At 46.8% G+C, this 22,980-nt stretch overlaps 2 protein-coding genes across 6 annotated transcripts in view; both read left to right on the forward strand.

Annotated features, from left to right (window-relative positions):
* Positions 1–14,515, forward strand: part of C2CD2 (C2 calcium dependent domain containing 2) — a 40,864-nt gene extending 26,349 nt beyond the window's left edge. The window contains exons 12-15 of one of the 2 annotated variants that reach the window (XR_007900406.1): positions 1,178–1,305; positions 2,395–2,707; positions 7,286–7,950; positions 14,495–14,515. Coding sequence is in view for 1 of the 2 variants with exons in the window: in XM_051770802.1 (XP_051626762.1) it covers positions 1,178–1,305; positions 2,395–2,707; positions 7,286–7,512 (668 nt within the window). In the remaining variant the exon portion in view is untranslated. Of the gene's footprint in view, positions 1–1,177; positions 1,306–2,394; positions 2,708–7,285; positions 8,596–14,494 lie in introns of those variants that run through there. The other variant, XM_051770802.1, reaches the window with a different exon arrangement.
* A 1,413-nt stretch (positions 14,516–15,928) lies between these two features.
* PRDM15 (PR/SET domain 15) overlaps positions 15,929–22,980 on the forward strand; it is a 37,321-nt gene continuing 30,269 nt past the window's right edge. For 3 of the 4 annotated variants that reach the window (XM_051770792.1, XM_051770793.1, XM_051770795.1), the window contains exons 1-2: positions 15,930–16,694; positions 20,949–20,994. In XM_051770792.1, coding sequence (XP_051626752.1) covers positions 20,958–20,994 — 37 coding nt within the window. In that variant the 5' untranslated portion in view covers positions 15,930–16,694; positions 20,949–20,957. Of the gene's footprint in view, positions 16,695–20,948; positions 20,995–22,980 lie in introns of all 4 variants that reach the window. The other variant, XM_051770794.1, reaches the window with a different exon arrangement.

The following is a 22,980-nucleotide window of genomic DNA, read 5'->3' on the forward strand; positions in this document are numbered from 1 at the left end:
TTACTCATTAGAAGGAAAGGTTAAGCCAAATGAAAGAAACACAAAGAAGCTTTTGGTATGGTGGTAACTTGGGTAACAGTTATCATAAACACCATGGCAAAATTGGAATAAGCACTCTGGAAAAGGTGCTGTGTCGGTGCCATGGTTCTAAGTGATGACAGTAATGAGAATTAACAAGTGCCTGGATGGTCTCAGCTCTTCCTGGGGGCTTTGCAGAGGCTGGGGAGATGGAAAAGCAAAGGTTTATGATGAGTGTGCAGACATGCACATTCCTTGTGCACACATATACTCTTAAATTCCAGGCCTCATCTTTTATTGCATTAATGTCACAGTAACAAAAGACACTGCTCAATTTAATTAACACTGGTGATATCCCTGCCTCTGTTTTTTGGTTTGTTTTTTTTTTTGCTGTTAAAACTCTTAGCCAAAAAGCTCACCTCAGACAATCAAATATGGGGATTTTTGTCTTGCTGACTTTCTCTGCCTGGTTTGTTCCTCAGCTTGATGAATTATCAGTGTGTGTTTGCTGTGCCCAAAGTACTTTGCATTACCAGACGCCAGAATTGGCCATGCTTAAAAATAAATGTGTTTGTCACTAAAGAGCATTTTATAAAGAAGGTTTTACGTTCCTGTGCAATGTTTGGAGGGGAGAAAGGGGGGGTGCACTTTATAGGCTTTGGAGGCAGCTGATGAAGAGCAGAGTGACTGACACTTTGCCCTCCCCATCCTAGCAAAGTGCCATAGCAAATTTGGAAATGCTGAGCAAGGATGTCTGGAAAAAGAGCAAAATAGCTACCTGAGGAAGCAGTATCATGCACCAGCTTTGCACCATGTTCCTAGTGACTTTGATACCTGATGCTCTCACCACTGTCATCACAGTGTAGCAGTGCATTGAAATAATCTGATGTGTTGTCTAGGCTTCCAGAAAAACTCCTTTGTGCTCAGGGAGAGGGTTTGTAAGTGCAGCTTCAGTTCCTTTTCTCCAAAAAAAGGGTTATGGGAGGGAAAGACCTGATCGCCGGGTGGTGAACTGGAAGATGTTTTGGTGTGCCTGGTGTTTGTACCATTTCTGCCAAGTCCTGTGAATTTTAAGTCAAGAACAAACTCTGCCTCTCTTTGCTCTGTTTTTTTCCTGTTTTTTTCCTTTCTCCCCTCTGAAATAATCCTTTCTTTCCAGAGCTGCTGGTACTGAATGGCACAGATCCTGTGGCAGAAGCAGCCATTCGGCAGCTGAGCGAGTCTGCAAAGCAGAAGCTGAAGTCTCCTAGAAAGAAAAGCACCATTATCATATCAGGGGTGTCCAAGGTAGAGCAGAAAACAACCCTTACATTATTATGTTAGAAAAAGCCTTTGCTCCACTGACTGTGGCATTAACGTGGGTTCTGCTGTCTCTGCAGAATCCGGGTCTGCGTGCCAGGTTGTTTCTGTAACTGTTTCAAGTTAAGCCAAATCAGGGTTTTGATTGTTAGTTTTGACAGCCTGACTAAAATGCAAGGTGTGCTTGGATGGGAGTGGAATGATTAGGGATTTGGGAGAACAAATATGGGTGAGAACAGAAGATAATCAGTCCTTCGCTGTGTTTCACCCATGTAGGGAAGATGCACAGAAAAAGAAAAAAGATTTCTCTATTTATTTTTTTTTTGTTCAAAGCTGTTAAAACAAAACCTTCTGGAAAACCTCCTGGGCTCTGTTCCAGAGGGAGGGCAAACAGAAGACTGGTTTTCACATGGTATATAGCATTCCTCCAGACTTTCTTCATCCACAGCCTCAGTGTCCTATTTGATGGCTGGTGCCTGCCTGCAGTCCTTTCCCTGCAGGTTGCTCCATGGATCTGTGCTGTGCAGTGTTGCTGTAAGGCACAGGACCTCTAAAGAGCTCTGAGTGAAAGTCAGATCAGTGGGCATGGATCCCTTCATCATCACTGTGCTGTGATGAGGGGGAAAATGAGGATCAGCAGCCACAGTGCCAGATGTATCTGCCTGGGAAATGAAGGCACTGGGACTTCTTGGATTTGGTTTTAGCTGATACAGCTGACAAATCCTTCTATAAGATGAAATGCTTTGATGTTTCTTTTCTTAAAAGGACCAAAAGATTCTCTGTGTATGCTGATACTTCATTAGAGCAGCACATGTAGGAAAGAGTCCTATTGTTTGTAGTGGGGCCAGGGGTAGGTGAGGGGCACGTACTTAATTTATTTTATTTTCATTTATACGACCTTAATGACATGATTAAAACTTGGCTACGTGCTTCTTTAGTAAAGCTGAGGAAGCTTAAAGGGTCCTGAGCAATACAAGTATACAAGTGTAAAGAGGAGAAAATAACTTTTGCAGGGAGTCTTGCTTTCCTCCAGCAGAATGGCTCCTATCAGTGTTGTCTCTTATTTCCACTGGGCAGACCTCTTTATCTCAGGACAGTGAAGCTTCACTCATGATGGACTATGCTGCAGCCATGGACAGCTCCTGCAAAGAAGCAGATCCACCCCCTGTGGAGGAAGCTGTTGCAAAAACCACCCCTGATGAAAAGCTGTCGCTGGGTCCCTCAGAAACAGCACCTGACACCGACCCGCAGCACAGCACCCAGAAGGCCTGGGGTTTGGAGAATGGCAGCCAACAGTGGGACACCAGCACCCTCTTAGACCAGACCTCTGAAGAAATATCTGGGAGCTCACTGAGCGTTTCAGAAAGTGGGAGCATGAAAAAATCCAAAGGTACGTGATCCTTGCTTTCCACCTCAGTGACTGGCTGCTGTCTCTGCGTAATTGGCAGTCAGGCAGTGCTGTAGGTCATCCTTTCTTGCTGATTTTTTTTTGTCCTTGAGCTCCATGTGACTGTGGTGTTGGTTGAAGCTGTCTCACCAGCAGCACAAAGGGTGCAGTCCACTGCTCTCTGAGCCAGCTCAGGCTCCCTCAGTCAGGAAGCAGAAGGGCAGCCCCATTAGCCCCATTACTGACATTAAAATGGTAGGGCTCACAGTTGCTTTTTACACATTCCTTCTCCTCCTTCACACCTCTGAGCTCAGGACTGCCCTCACTAAAGTGTGTGTTCAGGAAGCAGCTGAAGCAGAAACTGCCTTGTGAGCAGTTTCTCCCTTTTTCACTGATTTCATTAATATGTAGTTTGCTAAAGAAAATGGAATAAAAGGTAATTTAGTAAGTAAATAAAGCATCAGATCATTTTGCTTAGGTAGTTACACACCTGAATAGCTGCAGTTTGAAAGTGTCTTAGGATTCTTTGTGTTTCCTTGATAAATCCATTAACCTCTGAGCACTGGTTTGTGGCTATGTGGTATTAGGACTGTTAGGATGTCTGACACAAGGGCCAGTGCAGTGGACTGTGCCTTGAACAGGCACACACCAGTCTCATGGGCTGCACCTTGAAACTGAAAAAAATACTGTGTTTTTCACCCACATCCATCCCCCTTTTGCTTTATTATTTTCTCTTCCTTCCTTGCCCAGAGATCCTCACTACAAAACCTCACTATTTCACTTGATTATCACAAGCCCCCCCACGCAGGGCAGACACTGGAGCCCTTTGTCAGGGCCCTCCCTTAGAGCCTCGAGTTTCTCTGGCCTTCCCACAGCTGTGTTGCTCCACATGAGAGATCAGGGTGGCACAGCAACAATCCGTGTCACATACATGGTCACGCACTGGAAAGTTTCGGGTGTGTTTGGGGTGAGGGTAGGGGGTTAGTTGTGAAGGGATTTGTTCCATTTTGGAGCCTGGAAGAGTTTAAGAAGCTGTAGGAGAGATTGCAAAACCTCTGGGCTCTTCTTTTGTTGTTCTAAAACAAGCAACTGCAAGTTTGTGTGTGAGCTGTTGTCTAGTTCTGTTTTTCCCTGTGCTGTGTGTTGCAAAGAGATCAGCCTTCTCAAGAGCCTTTTCACACAATGCAGTGTAAGGCTGCTAAAAACTGCAAAGTATCTCTAATTTGAGAGAGTTGTATCATCTTAAAATAATACTTTAAGAAAACTGGCTCAAATCCCTTTCTTTATACACAGATGTCTTTGTGGAAGTCTTGAATCTCCGCTTTGTCACAGCTGAGTAGCTTTTGTGGAGTAAGATAGGAAAACATTCCCACCCCCCTGCCTCCAGTTAGCTGTGAACAGTTCAAGGTTTCTGTTTGTCAAATGCTTTCCCTTAAAAAAAAACAAACAACAAAACCCCACAAACATATAAAACCCCTAACACAACAACAAAAAACCCAAACAAAACTGAAAGCCAACAAAACCCCTTCTGCTTTAAAAAAGCCTTGTATCTGTATTAATGTCTTAAGGTTAGCACTGGTTTTTTTTTTTTACTCTTGCATATTTTTGTTTGGTGGTTTTTTTTACCTTTCTGACTTCCTCTTTCTTACCCATTCCCTTTTATAAACTTAAGAGGACTACTATGCCAGCCAGAATTAATTACCCACACAGTAAGTTGGTTTTGTGTATTTTTTTTTCCCTAAGAAAATGTAGCTTTACAATGGGACACTCATTGTAAAAACCGAAGCAAAACATAGTTTGGCACCTGTTTTCTTCTTCCCCCATCCACTTCTTTCCTCCTTCCAAAATTACCTTCCTGTGCTCAAGTGTCTCAGCAGATTAGTCTGCTGTAGCAAATTATTCTTCTGGTGGTCATGCTGTTCAGGTGGGTCACACAGAAATCTCAGCAAGGAAGGCTTGGAGGGGTGCTCTGCATTCCTAATCTCTCTCCATCGTGCCCATTCCTGTAACATCTGATAATCAATCAAACTCTGCTCATGCAAACCACGTGTGACCCCATAACTGGATATACATGGGCGAAAAACTTACTTTAAAACCTGCTGCTTACAGTTTTCTAGGTAAAGCTTTTCTACCCTAGCTTGCAGAGCTACCAGGGCCTCAGCAGGTATCTGCAGAACCACCTGTGTAAAAGCTGTTTTGGAAGTTGGGAAGGAATGGAAAGCAATCTCTATTCATATCCTTGTAGATGTGAAAGGAAATCTTCCTTGATTAACAGAAGTGACATTCAGAAGTGATCATAGCCCCACAAGCATTTTCAGCACACCCTAAACTAGTGCAGAGGAGCCTGTGTAGCCCAGCCAGCTCATACAGTAAGCTCTCTGCTCATCTCCTGGTGTTAGGGGCAGAGCTGGCATATGGATCCTGTTGGACTCGAGAAGTGAGCATGCAGATAGCACGAGCATTGCCAAGCTGGGGATGTGCCCTGCTCTGCCTCCCTGGCAGGGCTGCATGTCTCCACAGCAGCTGGAGCCACTGCCAGGCAGCACACACCAAACTGGTACAGACTGATGGGGATGTGGCAAGCTTCCAGACAGCCATGACCTCAGCACCTCCAAAAAACACAGGGAGCTTTCATGCTTGGGGACTGCTGCTTGTGCTGAGCCTCGGGGGAGCACTGCCCACGATTTTTTGGCTGCAGTGAGTTGTCCCATTTTCACAGCATTCTTGGTTCGGTTCTGACTCCTGCTGTGGAAAGTCAGTCTGAATCACAGAATGGATAGGACTACATATCTGCTTATGGATAAGCCTTTCTGCCCTGCTCCTGCTGGCACAGCTTCAGCTGCAGCTGCCAGGGCTGCTGGGCAGAACAGCTGCCTGCTCAAACAAGAGCGGCACAGCAGCGAGGCCTCGTGGATCCCCCCCAGCCTTTGCATATTAAATACAACTGTCAGTGCCCTGGGGTTGAACACTGCTTCTTTTATGCTGCTGACAACAGCCTGAAGTGGTGCTGCCTTGCCAAAAAGATCGATCAGAGGGTGATGGGAGGGCGGTCAAGATTCAGATCCACGAGTTCCAGTTGCTTTCAGCTGATTTCTGCTTCATCCCTGTGAGAAGCATCTTGGCAGCCGGCAGGCACAAAAACATGCTGGAATATCCTCCCAGGTGCTGAGCCCTTAAAGTAATAAACCCAAGCACATGTTTGCAAGTGCTCTGGTGTGAACAAAGCAACGTTTGGCTGCGTGCAGCAGAGCTACCATGAAATACCTGTTCTGCAGCTGTCGCTGTGCAAAGTGACACGGGGCCCGTGCCTGGTCCTTGGGGGACAAACACGTAATTCTAGCTGTGGCACAGCATTGCATGAAAGAACTGGTCTGTGTGTTGCTTTTTGTATCCATCTGCAATGGGAGGAAAAGCAGAGTCAAGACCATGCAGCGACAGGAATTAACAGCCAGGCTGAGAAAGAATGAGGAAACCTGATAGTGGTGCCGGGAGCAAGGTGTGGAAGCTTTGCCAGGGAGATGGCTGTCCTCACCTACTGGTCTGACTGCCAGAAGGCTCCTGTGTTGGCTTGCTACCTGGGTCCTCCTCTGTTCAAATTGGCTCCTGCCACCTGGGACAACACCAGCACCCAATTCTGCACCAAACTTTTCCTTTTAAACGTGGAGCTGATGTCCCCACACCTGGTAGCCTGGAGCAGTGTCCCTGCCAGCTGCAGCCGAGCTGCCTTGCACATCAGGCACACGTGCACACGGGGAAAAGGAAGGTGGAATTTGCCAGAACGGCTGCAAAAAACAAGCCAGGCTTGCAAAGAGAGGAGTGCTGGTAGCTGGTGCTGGCAGCATGAGTCCCCGGTGAGGTGACAGCTGCAGTTGCCTTGGCTGCATGCTGGGTTTTGACATGGGATCAAGGGAAGGAATACAGGAAAATACAGCAACTTAATTTACCGCAGAAGGGGTTTGGGCGGATTGCTGAACCTGTTGGAAGCAGATGTAATATTATTTTTAATCTGCTTGAAGTGAGTTGCTATTCCTAACAGGATTTTAAAATAGCAAATGCTTCCTGAGTGTTGCTGTGGGTGGTGCTGTTGAATTCATGTAGAACACACCTGCTGCCTGGCTTCTCTGAGCCCACTGCACACAGGTTCAATGCCAGGTACTGTTCTCTTTCCCCTCAAATTGAAATGCCACCTTCGTGTGGTGTATCACAGGCCGATCTTTTCCTCCTTTGATCTCTGAAACAACAAAGAGTAGTAACATTACCTCCTCTATTCCATTCTTTTTGCAAAATACTTTCTCCCTTTATTGGTTGGAAGGATTGGCTCTGCCTCTTGGACACGTGAGAACCCAGTGTACAACCCACACCAGTGGCTGTGCATGTGTGTATGACCACTAACGCAGCTTTCAGAGGAGCATCTGAAACTAAGGGTGTGTAAGGACGGAAACTTCCACAAGATGTGTGGATTGACTTTAGAAGCTGAAATCAAAGGTCAGCTTTGTTTAGTCAGGCTGCCACTGAAGCTGAGCTTCAAGAGGGAAAGCAGCCTGTTCTTTCTCAAGTGTCCTTTTTATTTCCTTCCCGCAGGTGGGATTCTGAAAAAAAGCGCGAAGCTCTTTTTCCGCCGGCAGCACCATCAGAAGGATCCAGGAATGAGCCAGTCCCACAACGACCTCGTGTACCTGCAGCAGCCCCTGTCAGAGGAGGGCCGCAAGAAGGGAGGCACCCTGTCCCGGATCCTGAGCAGGAAGCTGCTTTCCAGGAACAAAAGCAAGAGCAAACTGAACGGTGCTCCGGGAGAACCGTACATATAAGACCGGACCCTCTCTGCTGGGATCCTTGCACATCAGTTGAGCATTTGTTTACAGAGCAGTGCTAGAGAGTACAAATATGGCTGGTGACTTGCGTAAAAGGATGTTCACTAATACAGTGGTCTTTTTTTCGTTTGTTTTTCCAAAACGCTTTTTCTCTCTGATGATGAAGTTGCTCCTCCAAATGCAAGCAGTGCTACGTTAACCGTGAAGGCTTTGGAGAACCACGTGGTTTATTGTGGAAGATGAGGGAGGATGGGGAATGGGGCAGGTGGGGACCAAGAAGGCCACTGGTATCCTGGAGTGCATCAGGAAGAGCACTGCCAGCAGGTCCAGGAAAGTGATCCTGCCCCTCTGCTCAGCCCTAACGAGGCACATCTGCAGGGCTGTGTCCAGCTCTGGGCTGCTCAGGACAGGAGGGACATGGAGCTCTTGGAGCAGGTCCAAAGGAAGATGCAAAGATGCTGAAGGGACTGCAGCATCTCTGGGAGCAGGAAAGGCTGAGGGAGCTGGGGCTGTTCAGCCTCCAGAGCAGACACTGAGAGGGGACCTCCCCCAGGTCTGTAGGGGCTGCAGGGAGGGGGCAGAGGATGGACCAGGCTCTGCTCGGGGGGGCCCAGCAATGGCACAAGAGGAACGGGCAGGAACTGATGCCCAGGAAGTTCCACCTGGACATGAGGAAGAACTTCTTTGCTGGGCAGTGACCCAGCACTGAACAGAGACCACAGAGGGTGTGGAGTCTCCCTCACTGGGGGTATTCCGGAACTGTCTGGACACAATCCTGTACCATGTGCTCTGGGATGACCCTGCTGGAGCAGGGAGGTTGGACCAGATGACCCACTGTGGTCCCTTCCATCCTGACCCACTCCGTGGGGAGGACCCACATGTGAGCACCTGGTTTATGTTAATGGAGAGCTCAGAACTGAAACATTGTCCCTGGGTTACGTGACTGAACCACTACAGAGAGAGAAGACACCACTGTGCTCCCTCACTGCAGCCTGCAACAGTAGCAATGCAGGGCTCAACTGATTTTTCTAGTCAGGCTGAAAGGGAAAAAAAAAAAAAAAGAGACCCAGATCCAGTTTGTATTGTAATGTGGAAACGGGTAAGTTTTCAGAAGCAGAAGGAAAATGCTGATTCAGATATCCTACTGTAATAACTGTAGCCTGCTGTAATAACTGCTCGGTCCATGTAGGTGGAGAGATGCCTTTGATATTAGCCATAAATCAATAAATTATGCAAATATCTGTACTAGCATATTGTTTAATGTTCTGTGCAGAAGTTATGCTTAACAAAACAGAACTTTTTTTTTTTTTCAAAGTTTACTTGAGTCTACTCGCAAACAACACATTTACCAAGTCTTATATATGTAGCTTTCCTTCCCTGTGTGAGAAGCTGCACTGCTGATGCAAAAACCTGTCTTAGGGGCTCTAATTCCTTCTCCCAATACTTGTTAGACAAGTATATTAACCATCATATCAAATGCAAAGCTAGGAGCAATAAGTGGTGAATAGAGCATAGTTAACCCTGCAGTGCTTTTCATTAGACAGCCTGTTTTACTTGCCAAACACTTACTGAGATCTTAGAAAACACAGTTGTGAAGAAAGCTTTTGAAAAAATAATAACAATTCCCTTAGTTCACTTTCAGTTTCTAGGTCTGCCAGTGTTGTCATGTGGTGAGTGGTTGGTCAGATGAGTTTTTTAACTTTTTCTCCTTGTTAAATATTGCAGCTGGCTCCTTTAAATTAAAATGAAAAACTGATGGAAGTAAAGGCATGGTTCTTGTTTTGGCTATCAAGAGTAAAATGTCAGTCTTTCATAGGTACCATCTTTTGTGCTTACCTGTACTTTTCCATGATCTACATTCCTGCTGAGGACAAAGGACCAAGCCTGTTCTCTTTGGCCAAGAAAAACATCCATTCATTCCATCTAAATTACTGAAATGAATGGATGATAGATTGGTGCCTACTTTGCCAATAGTGATTTTCCCCCTGGCCCCTTTCCTCCCCTTAAGCTGTCCCAACTCTTTGGCACATATTTGGGCTTTCAATTTAAACGATTCATCAAAAATAGAAAGTCACAGAGGAATAGAAACACATTTCAAAACTTCTGATGGACTCAAGATTCTTTGGTAAATACTTGTACAATGAATATCAAAGTAGAGGGGGGTTGGTTTCTTTTCAACCACAAAAATATTGGAGGAACTGTCAGAACTGTCAGAATCTTTTAACTGTGTAAAAATACTGTTTATGTGTAACCTCCAAAAATCACTGTGGTGGTACAGCAGATCAGACTATCAAATAGTTGTATGTTTAAGGATGCTGCTTATCATGAAAACACTTGAAGGCATTTTAATGTTCTGTATTTTGAAAATTGGTTACAGATGAATCTTCTAGAGCTGTAATGTGCTTAGAAATCCCAGTTCAGTAATACAGGCTTGTCCAGCTTGAATCTGCTTGAACACTTTTGTTTATTGTTAATTTACTACAGAGTTGGTTTCATCATTTGTTCTGCAGTGGTTCATGGTATGAGCAGTAAAACCCCTGATGTCCTGTTCTCTAAACATACATCTTTTCCCTTGATTTTACTTGGAGCTCTCTGCATGACAGGGCAGGGTGGGGGTCAAGTCCCTGCCACGTTTAAATGCTCGGTCTTGTTTGCTGAAGGAGAAAACCACAACTGGTCTCCCAGTTGAAGAAATCAAAGTGAGCTCCATGGGTAGCAACACCTTTACCCTAAAAACAAAGACCTGTGGAACTGGGAATGCAGAAGCAGTAACACTGCTTGAAGTCTTGCTGAAGTTACTGAACTGGGATTTTCATTCACAGAAGCTTTACCTTGTACTGTAGAACGAGGTGGAAATAACACCAAGTAACTTCCAGATTACAGGAGTAGGGCTTGCTCCTAGCTTACCCCAAAGAATAGATACACACTGAAGATGTGATTTTTTTTTTGGTTCCTCTTAAGGCCTTGGTGATCACCTAAATGCTTGTCTTGATGGTGGGAACCAAGAACATTCTATACTACGAAGTGTGTGAAGGTCTGAGCTCGCATGTATGGAAAGACAATGAATTCTTAAGATGAGGAAAGCAAGGCATTTGGGGTAAAAAGGGAATCTTGTTTTTTTTTTACTTGCCTTCACTCCTCAGGAAAATAAACATGGTTTGGTTTGATGAACTGGCTGGTTCTATCTATATCTGGCTGGTGTGTTCCTCACCTCTTCCTACTCCCCTGCAAATAACTTATGTCCTGTTGTAAAAACAAGCTGAGGTACTAAACACAGAGGGACAATTGAGTTGCTCAGTCTTAACAACCCCAAAGGCCCAGAATATTGAATCCCATTCCCCCCTTCTGAGACAATTAGGTTATCATTTAAGATCAGGAGATCTGAGGATGTACATTTTGGGGTACTAATATTTAGTGTGAGCTGGATCCTGACAACCAGTGGTATCTACACTGCTGGTTTGGGTTGGGAAGACTGGATTTGTCAACTGGCACAACTAACACTGTGACATATCCTGCATGTGTCCTGTGCAGTTGTGTGAAGGATGCCAGAGGGAATCACTTTGCTTTTTTATGTTTTGCCATCTTCATGATTTTGATAGCTATGCATTTGAATAGTAGATGAAATCTCTACAGAATATTATTACACAGAAGACTTCTTGTTTTCTGCCTTCCAGTTTAATGTCAGAACAATAGCTTGGAAACAACCTGTGAAAATACTTTTTCCTTTTCGTCCCTTTTCTCATACTTTTTTGTTTCTGGATGTTCTGTACAGCAAAGACAGCATGGTATTTATTTTATGAGGACTAAGAGATGAAGGCTGGTTTTTCCTTTCTGAAGAATTTTTCTGCCCATAGTTGAACCTTCCTAATCTATGTTTGTGGCTTGTTTTGCTTTATGGTGTTTGAACTTTTCATTTGCCTCAGTGGAGACAGCCTACATCCTTCCTAACCAAGATTTGCCTTGGCTTTAGTGTGAATTTTGACCAAGTAAATAGGACAAGAATTACATTTCTCTTTGTAGATTAAAGCAATAAAACTGCCTAATATCTCCAGTGTGAATACAAGCCAGGTAACTTTTAAAAAGTGACTGAGGTCACTTTCAGAGTCACTTTGAAGAGGAGGGGGTCCTTCATCCCTAGATCATTGCTATTTCATCCCATTCACTCCAGGAAGAAATGACAGTCATTTCACTTCTAACAATGTATGAAATTTGTGAATCGGAGGTGGCAGGAAGGAAGAGGAATGCCAGAGTGGAAAAAAGTTCATTTTAAAAGCAAATCACCTTTGGCAAACTTCTTCAGCTTAATGGACAGGCATAATGCAGGCATAAATACTGGGCTTTATTTTTATGCTGTCAGCTTTTCTTTTTTCCCTGCTCTTTCTTTGGGAGAGAAGTTGGGGCTCCAGGCCATATATAGACCTAGTTACTGTCTTGCTCTTGAGAGGACTTGGCTTACAGCACTGCTTCTTTTGAGGAAATTGCCTGGCAATGACACCAGTTTTGGGGATCAGTGAAATTTTACAGCCTTTCCTGGTACTGCATCTCCTCCCTGGTTCTAGGTGGTTTTCAAGTGAAAGCTTTCTGCTCTGTATTTCTTGTAAAGTTTTGGTGTTCTTGATGTGCAGAGTATCATAGGAAAAAGCAAAAGTCGACTACATAAAATGCTACCAAATGTGGATGGGGAAGCAAAATAAGAATTTTCCTCTTCTATCACCTTTTTCAGCTCTGGTAGCTCTTGGTTACAAGGAGCAAGAGCTCCATCCAAGGTGAGAGCTGCCTGGGTTTTTCACTTCAGTTTATTGCAGGTTTTGAATTGTAGAGCTGAAGTTTGAGACAAGTGCTTATCCTGATACAGAATTAAGTATGCCATAGCTCCAGGCAAAGACATTCCTGCTGTGAGTGGGAACAGCTGACCTCATGCTTTGACCTCCACGGGATCTAAGTGGATTTATTCATGTGTTTAAAGTCAGCATATGCTTCTGTACATTGCTAAGCCACAGCCTTGGTGACAAACAACTCCAGATTAATTATATAACAAGGGTGATTGCTTTAAGTTAAGGGTGAATAATACCACTTCACTCAGGATATCCAAACTGCTACTATGCAAGGTGCTGGCATGGTGTGAAAATTACTGGGAAGGATGGATCTGGAGTCTTTCCAGTACTATAACTGTATTTCCCAATAATGTATTCTGCTCTGATATTCCAGGGGGGGGGTAAAACATTTTTTTCTAGCATCAAGTTGTGATGGTCACTTCTTCTGTGGTGTTTGTTTCTTTTTTTCTTTGTGTACACGAATTTAAGTTGGTGCAATTAAGAAATATACGATGTACAGATTTATTATATCATTAAAAAAAAACCCGAGAAGAGGATTTTTTTAAAGAAGTAACTCTTGCTGTACATACAATAAAAGCCTATTGTCTCTGTGTAGTGTGCTGTCCTACATACCCAGCCAGCCAAGCATAACAGATGGATTTCTGCTCTCCTTCACTCATTCGACCTGTTGCTTAACACAGTCCATTTACCTGTTTGTTCAGGAGCCGAGTTCTCTACCTGCCCTGTGCTGACACTGTGGGTTGTTTCTGATAACCCTGTCCTATCAGGTGGCCCCTTGTTGCCTGAGAAATCACCTGAAACATGGATTGGGTGGGAATTTAATGGCGAGAAGGAATTGTGGAACTTGTTGTAGTTATTTATTATTCTTTCTCTCAGTTATGTTGTAATACCCTGAATTGGGGGGCAAAGGGGAAGGAGTGTTAAGGCCTTGATCCTGTGGAGAAGATGCCAGTACTAAAATAGGACAGCCTGGGAAATGAGGTTGTCTTGCAATTATTTTATTTTAAATGTTATGTTATAAATCAGTGCTGCCACAAAGCCCTACCAGATGGGGGGGGGGGGGGACACACACAGCAAAACTAAAACAACAGAACACACAGCCAACCAAAAAAATAATAGGCATTCACATGAAAATAGCCACAACAGTGTTTCTATTTCCCTTCCAAAAGTGAATGCTGTCCCTTCTTTTACAAGGAAATATTATGTTTCCTTACTTGGGGTTACTGCTCACATTTACGTGCCTTTTTATTTCACTGCTTTGCTGAAAGTTCTTAATAGTCTCCCAACTTTTTCCTTTTCCTTCCTGCTCTAATCAGGGGAGAGGTTTTATACTTTGTGTGATGCCATTTCTGTACATTAGCAAAAGTGACAAGGCCTATCAGAGGGAGAGCAGGAATGGATGTAGCACTGTCTGGCACCACACCCTTCCCTTAAGTTCATCGTTCTTAAACAGTGAATGTTTTTATTATCTCTCTATCCAAGCCAGCTAGTGTAAGGTGCAAGTTCACAGTCTGATGTTAACCCTGAAAAAAAAAATAATTTAGACCTACAGGATCCAGACTCGCATGCATTCTAAACATACAGATAACTATTCTGAATTATTTTATACTTATTCCAACAAAGTGAATGCACTGCAAGTAGGATAACCACCCTTGTGTACTGGATGCTGGAAAAAACTAGGCAGAGGTCCATGTGAGTATGCACTGAGATGTACAGGGAAAATAAATTAAAGCAGACTACACAAAGCTAAAGGCCAGTCAGCTTCGGTCTTTGAAAAGGCAAATGACTTGTACCTGCAGTTAGAGCCTTGAAAAAACTCCCCTTACTGCTCTTGTGCTCATTGAAAACTTCTGGTGAGTCATTTTGAAGGAATAAATGGTTCCCCCTCCCAAAATTACCAGTGTCTTGCCAAGAACAATGTTTTCAAAATTCAAATGCTGCATTATTTCAGTTTACCCAAGCACGTACAAGAAGACAGTCCCAAGATGGTCGATGTCCTGGAGTGCATCAGGAAGATGCACCCGCTGCCAGCAGGTCCAGGAAGGGGATCCTGCCCCTCTGCTCAGCCCTAACGAGGCACATCTGCAGTGCTGTGTCCAGTCTAGGCTGCTCAGGACAGGAGGGACATGGAGCTCCTGGAGCAGGTCCAGAGGAAGATGTGAAGATGCTGAAGGGATGGAGCAGGAAAGGCTGAGGGAGCTGGGGCTGTTCAGCCTCCAGAGCAGACACTGAGAGGGGACCTCCCCCAGGTCTGTAGGGGCTGCAGGGAGGGGGCAGAGGATGGACCAGGCTCTGCTCGGGGGGGCCCAGCAATGGCACAAGAGGAACGGGCAGGAACTGATGCCCAGGAAGTTCCACCTGGACATGAGGAAGAACTTTGCTGTGCAGTGACCCAGCACTGAACAGATTGCCCAGAGAGGGTGTGGAGCCTCCCTCACTGGGCCAGAACTGTCTGGACACAATCCTGTGCCATGTGCTCTGGGATGACCCTGCTGGAGCAGGGAGGCTGGACCAGATGACCCACTGTGGTCCCTTCCAACCTCACCCGTCCTGTGATTCTGTGAATACTCTCTACACATCCCTTTTGAAACTGGGTACTTGTTGTGCAGAAGGGTTCATGGGATGGGTAAGGTGAGAAGCAAGAAAGGCCCCGGCCTTTGCCAACTGTTAAAAGATGTAGCCAGACATGAAAAGAGCACATCCCCTGGAGAGGACAGAGCTGGTGCCTGCCTTCTATCACCTTTAAATCTGAAGCAGTGCTCTGACTGTGAACCAGTCACACCCCAGCGGCACGGCTGCGTAAGGCTTTGAGGGGACTCTTATGCAGGTAACACTTCTTGCAAGAGCTAAAAACTGGGGGCACCTTCCTTGAACACAAAATGCCTGAGTAGTTCTTTCCGTGGCCACCTCCTCTGAGGGGGTTCTTGGCTGCACAGAGACACTTCACATGGGGAGTGGTGAAGTACCCTGAACTGAAGGTTTAAGCCCCCTGGGGGAAGAAGAGCACTCTTTGTTTCCTGGGCACCAACCTCTTGGTGGCCCATTTTATAAAAATATAGGCATTGCTGCTTAGGTTTCTGAGTGATGTGTGTCTGCAGTGTCTGCTGTCAGGCACAGCAGGGCTGGGCTCTGATAGACCCTGCTAACACCAAACTGACGAGAGACTTAGGAATCATAGAATCAATTAGGTTGGAGAAGACCTCTGAGATCATCAAGTCCAACACCACAATGTCAATTAGACACTGAGTGCCATGCCCAGTTTTTCCTTAGACAGCTCCAGGGACTGTGACTCCACCGCCTCCCTGGGCAGCCCATTCCAATGTTTAATAACCCATTCTGTGAAGAAATTCTTCCTAATGTCCAATCTAAACCTCCCCTGGCATAGCTCAAGGCTATGTCCTCTCATCCTGGCGCACTGAACCTCTATGAGGCTTGGGATACAGAGGCACAGGTGCTCAAGGTGCATGGCCAGGGCTTGGCTTTGGAAACACAAGGCACGTCCAGAAAGGGCAACGAAGCTGGTGAAGGGTCTGGAACACAAGCCTGATGAGGAGTGGCTGAGGGAGCTGGGGGTGTTAAGCCTGGAGAAAAGGAGGCTTGGGAGGGACCTTCTTGCTCTCTACAACTCCCTGAGAGGAGGTTGTAGCCAGCTGGAGGTCGGGCTCTTCTCACAAGCAACCAGCGGCAGGATTAAAGGAAATAATCTTAAACTGTGCCAGGAGACGTTTAGGTTGGACATTAGGAAGAATTTCTTCACATAAAGGGTGATTAGACATTGGAATGGGCTGCCCAGGGAGGTGGTGGAGTCCCCATCCCTGGAGGGACTGGACATGTCAACTCAGTGCCCTGGTCCAGTTGACACGGTGGCGTTCGGTCACAGGCTGGACTCGGTGACTTCAGAGGCCTTTTCCAACCTGTCATTGACTCTGTGATTCCCCTTGGAACGCTCCGGGACGCCTCCAGCCAGCACTGCCCAGGAGGAGAAGGGAAACCCAGCCGCTGCGAAGCGGGTGCTCTGCCACGCTCAGCGCAGCCACGGGAGCCGGAGGAGCCTCCCGGGGAAGGGCTGCGGGGTCTCGGGTGCGGTGCTCTCCCGGGAAGGGCTCCGGGTGGCGGAGGGGAGGCATCCCGAGCCAGGGCGGTGAAGGGACACGGACAGGGACGGGGATAAGGGCAGGGATAGGGAAAAGGCACAGGGACAGGGACAGCGCCGCCACCCCCCGCACTACACTTCCCGCCCTGCTCCGCGCCCCGGCCCCGCCGCCTTCCGCTGGCGCGTGGTTTCCGGAGCGGATCGGAACCCGGAGCGCGGATCCGATCCGGGTCTGGCCATTGCCGGGGCAGGTAACGCCGGTCCCCCCGCGCTCCTCCCGCCCGCACCCCGCGCCCTCCCCCGGGGCACCCCCCGCCCGGGACCCCCCGCGCCCGCCCCGCCGCGGCTCCTCCCGCCGCCCCCCGCGCCGCGCGGCGGGGCCGGGGCGGGCGCGGCGGCGGCTCCGAGCGGCTCCCGGGGCGGCGGCGGCTGCGGCCCCGCCGCCTCCTCCTCCTCCCCGTCCTCGTCCTCCTCCGCCGCCGCCGCCTCCTCCAGGCCGCCTGTTCTTTGTTACAGCGGCCGGGAGGGCGGTAGCGAAGGGGGCGAGGCGGGTCCGAGGCAAAACCCGGCGGAGCCGCTCCCGGATCGCGGGCCCCGGGCGGGCTCCGGGAGGGGGTGGAGGCGGCGCGGTCCCGCCGGGGCGGCGGGGCGCGGGTGGGGTGTCCGCGGGGGATCGGCCCGCGGAGGGAGAGGGACCCGGCGGGGCCACGGGGATGCGGGGCCGGGAGCGGGGAAGCGCCTCGGCTTGGCCGCAGGGGGCCGGGAATGGATGGGGAGGGTGGGGGCGGGCAGGGGGGGAGGTTCCATGTGTGATCCAGAGGGAATGGGGGAGGAAAAGGAAGAGGCAGGTGTAGCGATGCTGATCCTGCCCCGGTGGGAGAAGGTGCGGCGGGAGCCCGAGGAGACAAAAGGAGGGAAAGCCGCGGACTGCGGCGCTTCGCGCACGTGAATTTTCTGCAATACGCTCGTTTTCATTAAACTTTGCATATACTTCATGCACATGGTGATGGGGAGCGCTGGGAAGGGCAGGTGGCGCCGGCTCTCCCAGCCCGTGTGTTACTCCGTGTCCCCCCCCGACTGGTGTAGGAATCACCCCCTCTCCTCCTCCTCGACAAGAAATGATAGAATGGCCATGATTTTGTGGGAATGCAAGGCCTCTCTGTAGTTTGCCAGATGTTCTGCAATTACTTTGAGCAGTAGCATGAACAAGTTTGACTACATCATGAGCAAAACTGCATTTTTAAGTGCGTTCTCGCACACGTGCATCTGCAGCACCCACCCACTTCTGCTTTCAAATTATTTATTCACACTTACTAGAAGCCCATTCTCAAACCAATGGAAAACTGAAGAAAGGCAGACTTTAATTTTAGCTTGTTGGTCATTAAGTTCAAACACAGATTTTTAGGCGTTGGATTTATTTTTTAGTTATTCTTGCCTATTTTTTTTTAATCCATTTGCAAGATCGGAATTACTCAGCTTACCACTGGAGCCTGATTTCTTCCTTCAGCAGTTTATTAGGGGAAAGTGTGTTTTTACATCAGTTCTTACATTTTTGGATCCTTTATGGCATGAGTGGTTCCATCACAGTAAATCACATGTCATGCTCTGCACGCAGGTACCTGTGATGCTGCAGCCCCTCAGTGTCTTCATTTGGGTTTCCTCAAGTTCCAAATATGTTTGGAGGCCCGTGTGGCAGCTGAAATTTTTGCATGTAGCTCTGTGCTCTACTCTTGGGCACAAAGTCACCCATTTAATTATACAAGCAGAAAAAATGTGGTTTTCTGCTCTTTTACTGCCATCAGAATTAGGCCTTGTACCAGGTCTTATTTCTTCCGTGTAGCTTTTCACCTGATTATTCACTGCTAATGATCACTCTCTGTTTCATATAAAAAAATACCTGGAATTCCAAGAAGGTTTGATTATCTCTGCAAGACAAGAGCAGAATTATGGGCAGTGGGATGAATGACTTAATGGAGTATTTTTCTGGTACAAATACTTGAAAAGAAAAAAAAAAATCAGACATGGCCCAGAGCAACAGCAGAAAGAGGGTAACAAAATTCTGAAGCCTGTCTTCAGTGCCATCGTGTGAGCCCATGTGGAACATCGTGACTCTGTTTACCAGCTGGAGCGGGTGGCATGGTGTCATTTATCTCAAAAACTCTTGGGGAAATACATGTGTGATTTGGGAGGAGTTTTGAAGCCCATGGGTGAGGAGTGTGAGTCTGTAAATCTGAATTTTGAAGCAGATAGGGGTGTTTGTTTCAGAGCCCAGCGGGTCGTCATGTCGGGCGTGCGACTTGCAAAACAAAAATCTTTGCTGCAGAGATGAAAACTGCACTAATGCAGGTGATAACTGAGGTGTGGTGTCCTTACCCACTGCGTGAGGGACCTCTGAGGGACCTTCATGCTTTCTCCCCATCACCTTGAACAACATTGATGCTACTGTGATTTCTCCGCCCCTTTGTTGCTATTCTCATCTGACGGGCCCTGGAACAAGACTGATGTTGCTGCTCCTGTAACAACACATGTCCTCAATTTGCTGTTTGTCAAGGGTGCAACACAGGAACATCCTGGAAGGGGAATGCCTTTGCTGAGCAGGTCACACAGCAGCATTGCTGGTGTGGCTGCACTGCACCCTCCCCTGAACCATTGACCGAGGACGTTATTTGTTAATTCAGCCATATTTAGGATGAAAGTCTTGTCAGGACATCAACTATCTAAAAATAGTACACCTTTGTACACCTCTTGAAATAGTGCAAAGCATCCACATAAAGTCTTGGTTAAAAAGCAAACCCATTTTTTACATCAGCTTACAATGCACTTTCTGTGGTTGGTTTTGCACTGTTGTAGTTTGGATTTCCCTGAATACGTGTTACATTGTTTGCTGTGCTTTCAGGGTAAGAGCTTTTGGGGAAATTTCCTGAATTTGCTGTTGTGCTCAGCGCTGGGCTTTTGTATAAATGTTTGTTATGCTATATGAGCTTAGTCCCCAAAAGCTGTAGCCAAAAAAGGCCCAGCTTGTGCCACAGATAGGCAGTGTTGCCCCCTTCCCAGGGCAGCAGGTTTTAGGAGGGATCCTGCAGTTGGCAGGTGGAGTTGGGCAGGGCAGAGCTTGGGACAGACCGTGTGGAAAAGTCAGGCTGCCCATACTCCATGACCAAAATTCCCCTTAGGCTGTTGCCCAGATAGCTGAGTAACGGGATCCCTCCTGCCATGACCAAGAGCCACAGTGACCAGGTGTCCCTTTGTATTCCCATCAGCTGTGATGGCTTTCCACCCAGTGCATCTCTGTGTGGGCATGGAGCCCTTTGCTGACTGGGAGTTGTTTATGGATTGGTGGAGGAACCTGTTTGCTGCTTCTGGTGGAGGCTGGAGGTGGAGCAGGGTGTGGGTGCAGCTGGAATCAGACATTGCTCCCAGGCTTTAGCAGCACGCTTGGCACAAGTGTGGAATCCTTCCTGAAGCAGTGAAAAGGATTGTGTGGGACTTGTGCTGAGAGGTACCTGTGCAGAAGTAGCTGCTGCTCTGGGCTCCAACCTGAGGCCTATTTCCACAGCCCAGCCAGGCAGAGCAGATGGAGCATCAGTCTTCAAGAGTAAACTCCTAATGGAGAGTCCTGCTCCTGCCCTGATCCTGAGTAATGACTGTTCTTGTGCATATCTTTGGCTTGGCTTTTGTTGCAGTAGTAGCAAATGCTTTATCTATTTTCAAACAGGGCTCTGCTAGTTTGGTGTGTCATGTTTCCTCTCCTCTTGTCCTCCTCCCTCTCACAGGGTCTCTCTTTCTCCTTCCTATTCTCTTCTTGACCAATACACTTTCTGTTTTTGCAGCCTCATCTCTTAAACTTGGGTCACGATCTTGTTGCTTTGCCTCTTACTGGGTTATTGGGAAAATTGCTTGTTTGAAGAGGAGAGCCTTTTCATGGTTAGAAAAGGGAGAGCTATCTGGTGTTATGATCTTAGCCATAAATAATCAGACTTTTTACCATAATTTAATCACTGAGGAGCAATAGATAGTGTTCATGCAAGTCTTTAATATAGGCTGACAAAAATGAAATGAATGTAGATTATCCTTATTTAACCATGAAAGCAAACTGGTGAGTTACCATTTCATGGAAGGCCAGTGTCAGAGATGGGATTTGTTTTCCCAGGTTTTCTGATGCTCATTACCTCAATATACCTTAGCCTTTAGAACAGATCTGTGACTTTACCTGCAGTTTTTAGGTTCTTAGGATTATTGTGTTTATTAAATAAGTAGTCTGCCTTTCGGAGATAATTTTTTTAAGCTACTGTTCGGGAAAATATTGCACGGGGCCTTGTTTCTGCAGTCACGGGGGGTTTTAACAACTTTAATTTCTTTAACTTTCCATTGATACTCCTGCAGGGACATTAATGTGTTTGGGTGTGCTCTGGGCCAGTCAGCATCGTTACTTCACAAAGGGATGTTTACATAATATGGAAAGTAAAAGTCATTCAGAACTAACTTCATCTTTTGTATTTTGGCAGGTTTAAAAAATGGCCGAAGATGGCAGTGATGAGATTATGTTTATTTGTAAGTATCAGGAAAAAGATCTGACTCTCGTGTTGTGTGTCTTGTCTACTAAGAATGTTTGAAATTAAAGACTAAAACAAACTAAGATTTTATTTAGAAAAATATTTTATTAAAGGAAGCTCAAACAGCTTGTGGAGGAATAGAGAGGAGGGCGTGTAATTGAAGCATACACATTCTGATCCTGTTGGCAAACACACAAGGAAACCTCTGAATGTGAGTGAGCAGAACAGCTTTTTCATGGCTGGGGTAAGTGAGAATGAAGGCCTAACACCAGTGTAAGCCTTTGTTTATCCAGCCAGCTTTAGCAACCCCGAGGTGTCTGTGAGGAACTGTGACCTCTGGCCTGACCTGAAGATCTGCACCTCCACAGGAGGGGGAGGCAGGCCCATTATTCTTTCAGAACAAGGCCAGTTTGAGATGCACCAACTGCTCTGACAAGCCTCACTCGTGGCATTCACTGCCTGTGCTTCCCGTTTCTGCCCTCTGTGTAACCCCGTGTGCCACACCGGGCTCTGTGGCCTGGGATCTGGACTGTGGGATCGTGGTGAGTGAGGGAAGGCTGCAGCAGTGGCGTGCCAGGGAGTGTGGTGGGCAGTGTCCCATCCTTGGTGGAGCTTGGCCAGTAGCTCGTTTCCCAGTGGCACATTAGCCCTGCAGCCTTGCCTTTGTCACCAGCCTGGACATGCAGGATCTGGTGTCGCCGTGGAAAAGAAATTAAGAGATGCAGAGTCCACTCACCTACTTGTGTGGGCAGAGAGGGCCCCGATATCGTGGATCCGATCAGGGCAGACCAGAATGTGTCCTTGGTTTCTGGATCCACAGTATTTTACCCCTGATGGCTCCACAGGTGCACTTTAACCTTATGGCAACTATATCAGGAAATTCCACTTTTCCCTTCCACCACAGATTCCTTCAAAAATAGTGTTGACTGCTGGCATTTTTATTGAGTTGCAGATACCAGTAGTGAAGTTACCTTGTCTTCCCATAAAAAGATTCTGGTGGATAGCAACAAGAATGGAAATGTGATGCCATTCCTTACTTGCACAGATAGAAAGTCACACACACGATTTTCCTCTTTCCAGTGAAGTCCATGGTCTTTGAATGTCTCGAGTTTTCTTGTGCTCTCCGTAATTAGTTTTTCCCATGGGATGTGGGGACTGCTTATGTTCTGAAAAAGTGAGTTGTTACAAATGATACTGTGCATTCCCAGAATTAACAACCCTGAGTACGTATTTCATAGACAAGAGAGTTTTGGAGTATTTTTTTATAGAAGTCTGTGAATACAGTCCCCCCTGGAGGTATTTTATGCTTATTCCCATGCTAATTTTTGTGTTTCTCCTGTGACTGTAATCTCTTGGTTGCTGTAAGGTATCCCCTGGATATTGAGAAATGCCACACAATGCCAGTGTCATATTCCCCTGGATCTGGTCATTCCTCTGCAGAGGAGAGGAATGTGTGGTTTATTCCTGCATGTAGTTGTGGACAGTGCAGTCTGAACCCATACAGGGGCTTATCTTTGCAGAAGTGAGGAGTGCCTTGATGCAATCAGGAGAAAAGAAAAACACAAAGTTTCCTTTGACAACAAAGCCTGTGTGAGAAGCTGCTGCTCTGGCTATTCCTTCCTGTCCTCGTTGGTTATGACAGCCCTTTGTGGGTGATAATCCAGTTTTTTTCAGCAGTCTGGTTTACACATTCCTCTGTGGCTCCTCTCTGCTTTGGGAAATCTGTATTTAGCCCAGGTTATTTCAGGAATATTAGACACAGTGTGAGCTACAGGCTCACCTAAAGGAGTGAGGATGGTGGGACAGTAAACAGGACAGCTGTAGGCTGAGTTTAGATGCTGGTGCTGCGTGGATGGAACTTCCCCACGGATTCTTTGCTCTGACACAACTGTCTGGTGCTGTACAGCAAGCCAGACTGGGAAATTAATTCAGCTGAAAAATAAACTGATGGGAAGAGCTGGTCGTCTCATTCCTCGGTTCACCA

Source organism: Manacus candei, unplaced genomic scaffold (genome assembly GCF_025592945.1).
Source record: "Manacus candei isolate 608988 ecotype Guabito, Panama unplaced genomic scaffold, ASM2559294v1 h1tg000126l, whole genome shotgun sequence".
NCBI lineage: Eukaryota > Metazoa > Chordata > Aves > Passeriformes > Pipridae > Manacus > Manacus candei.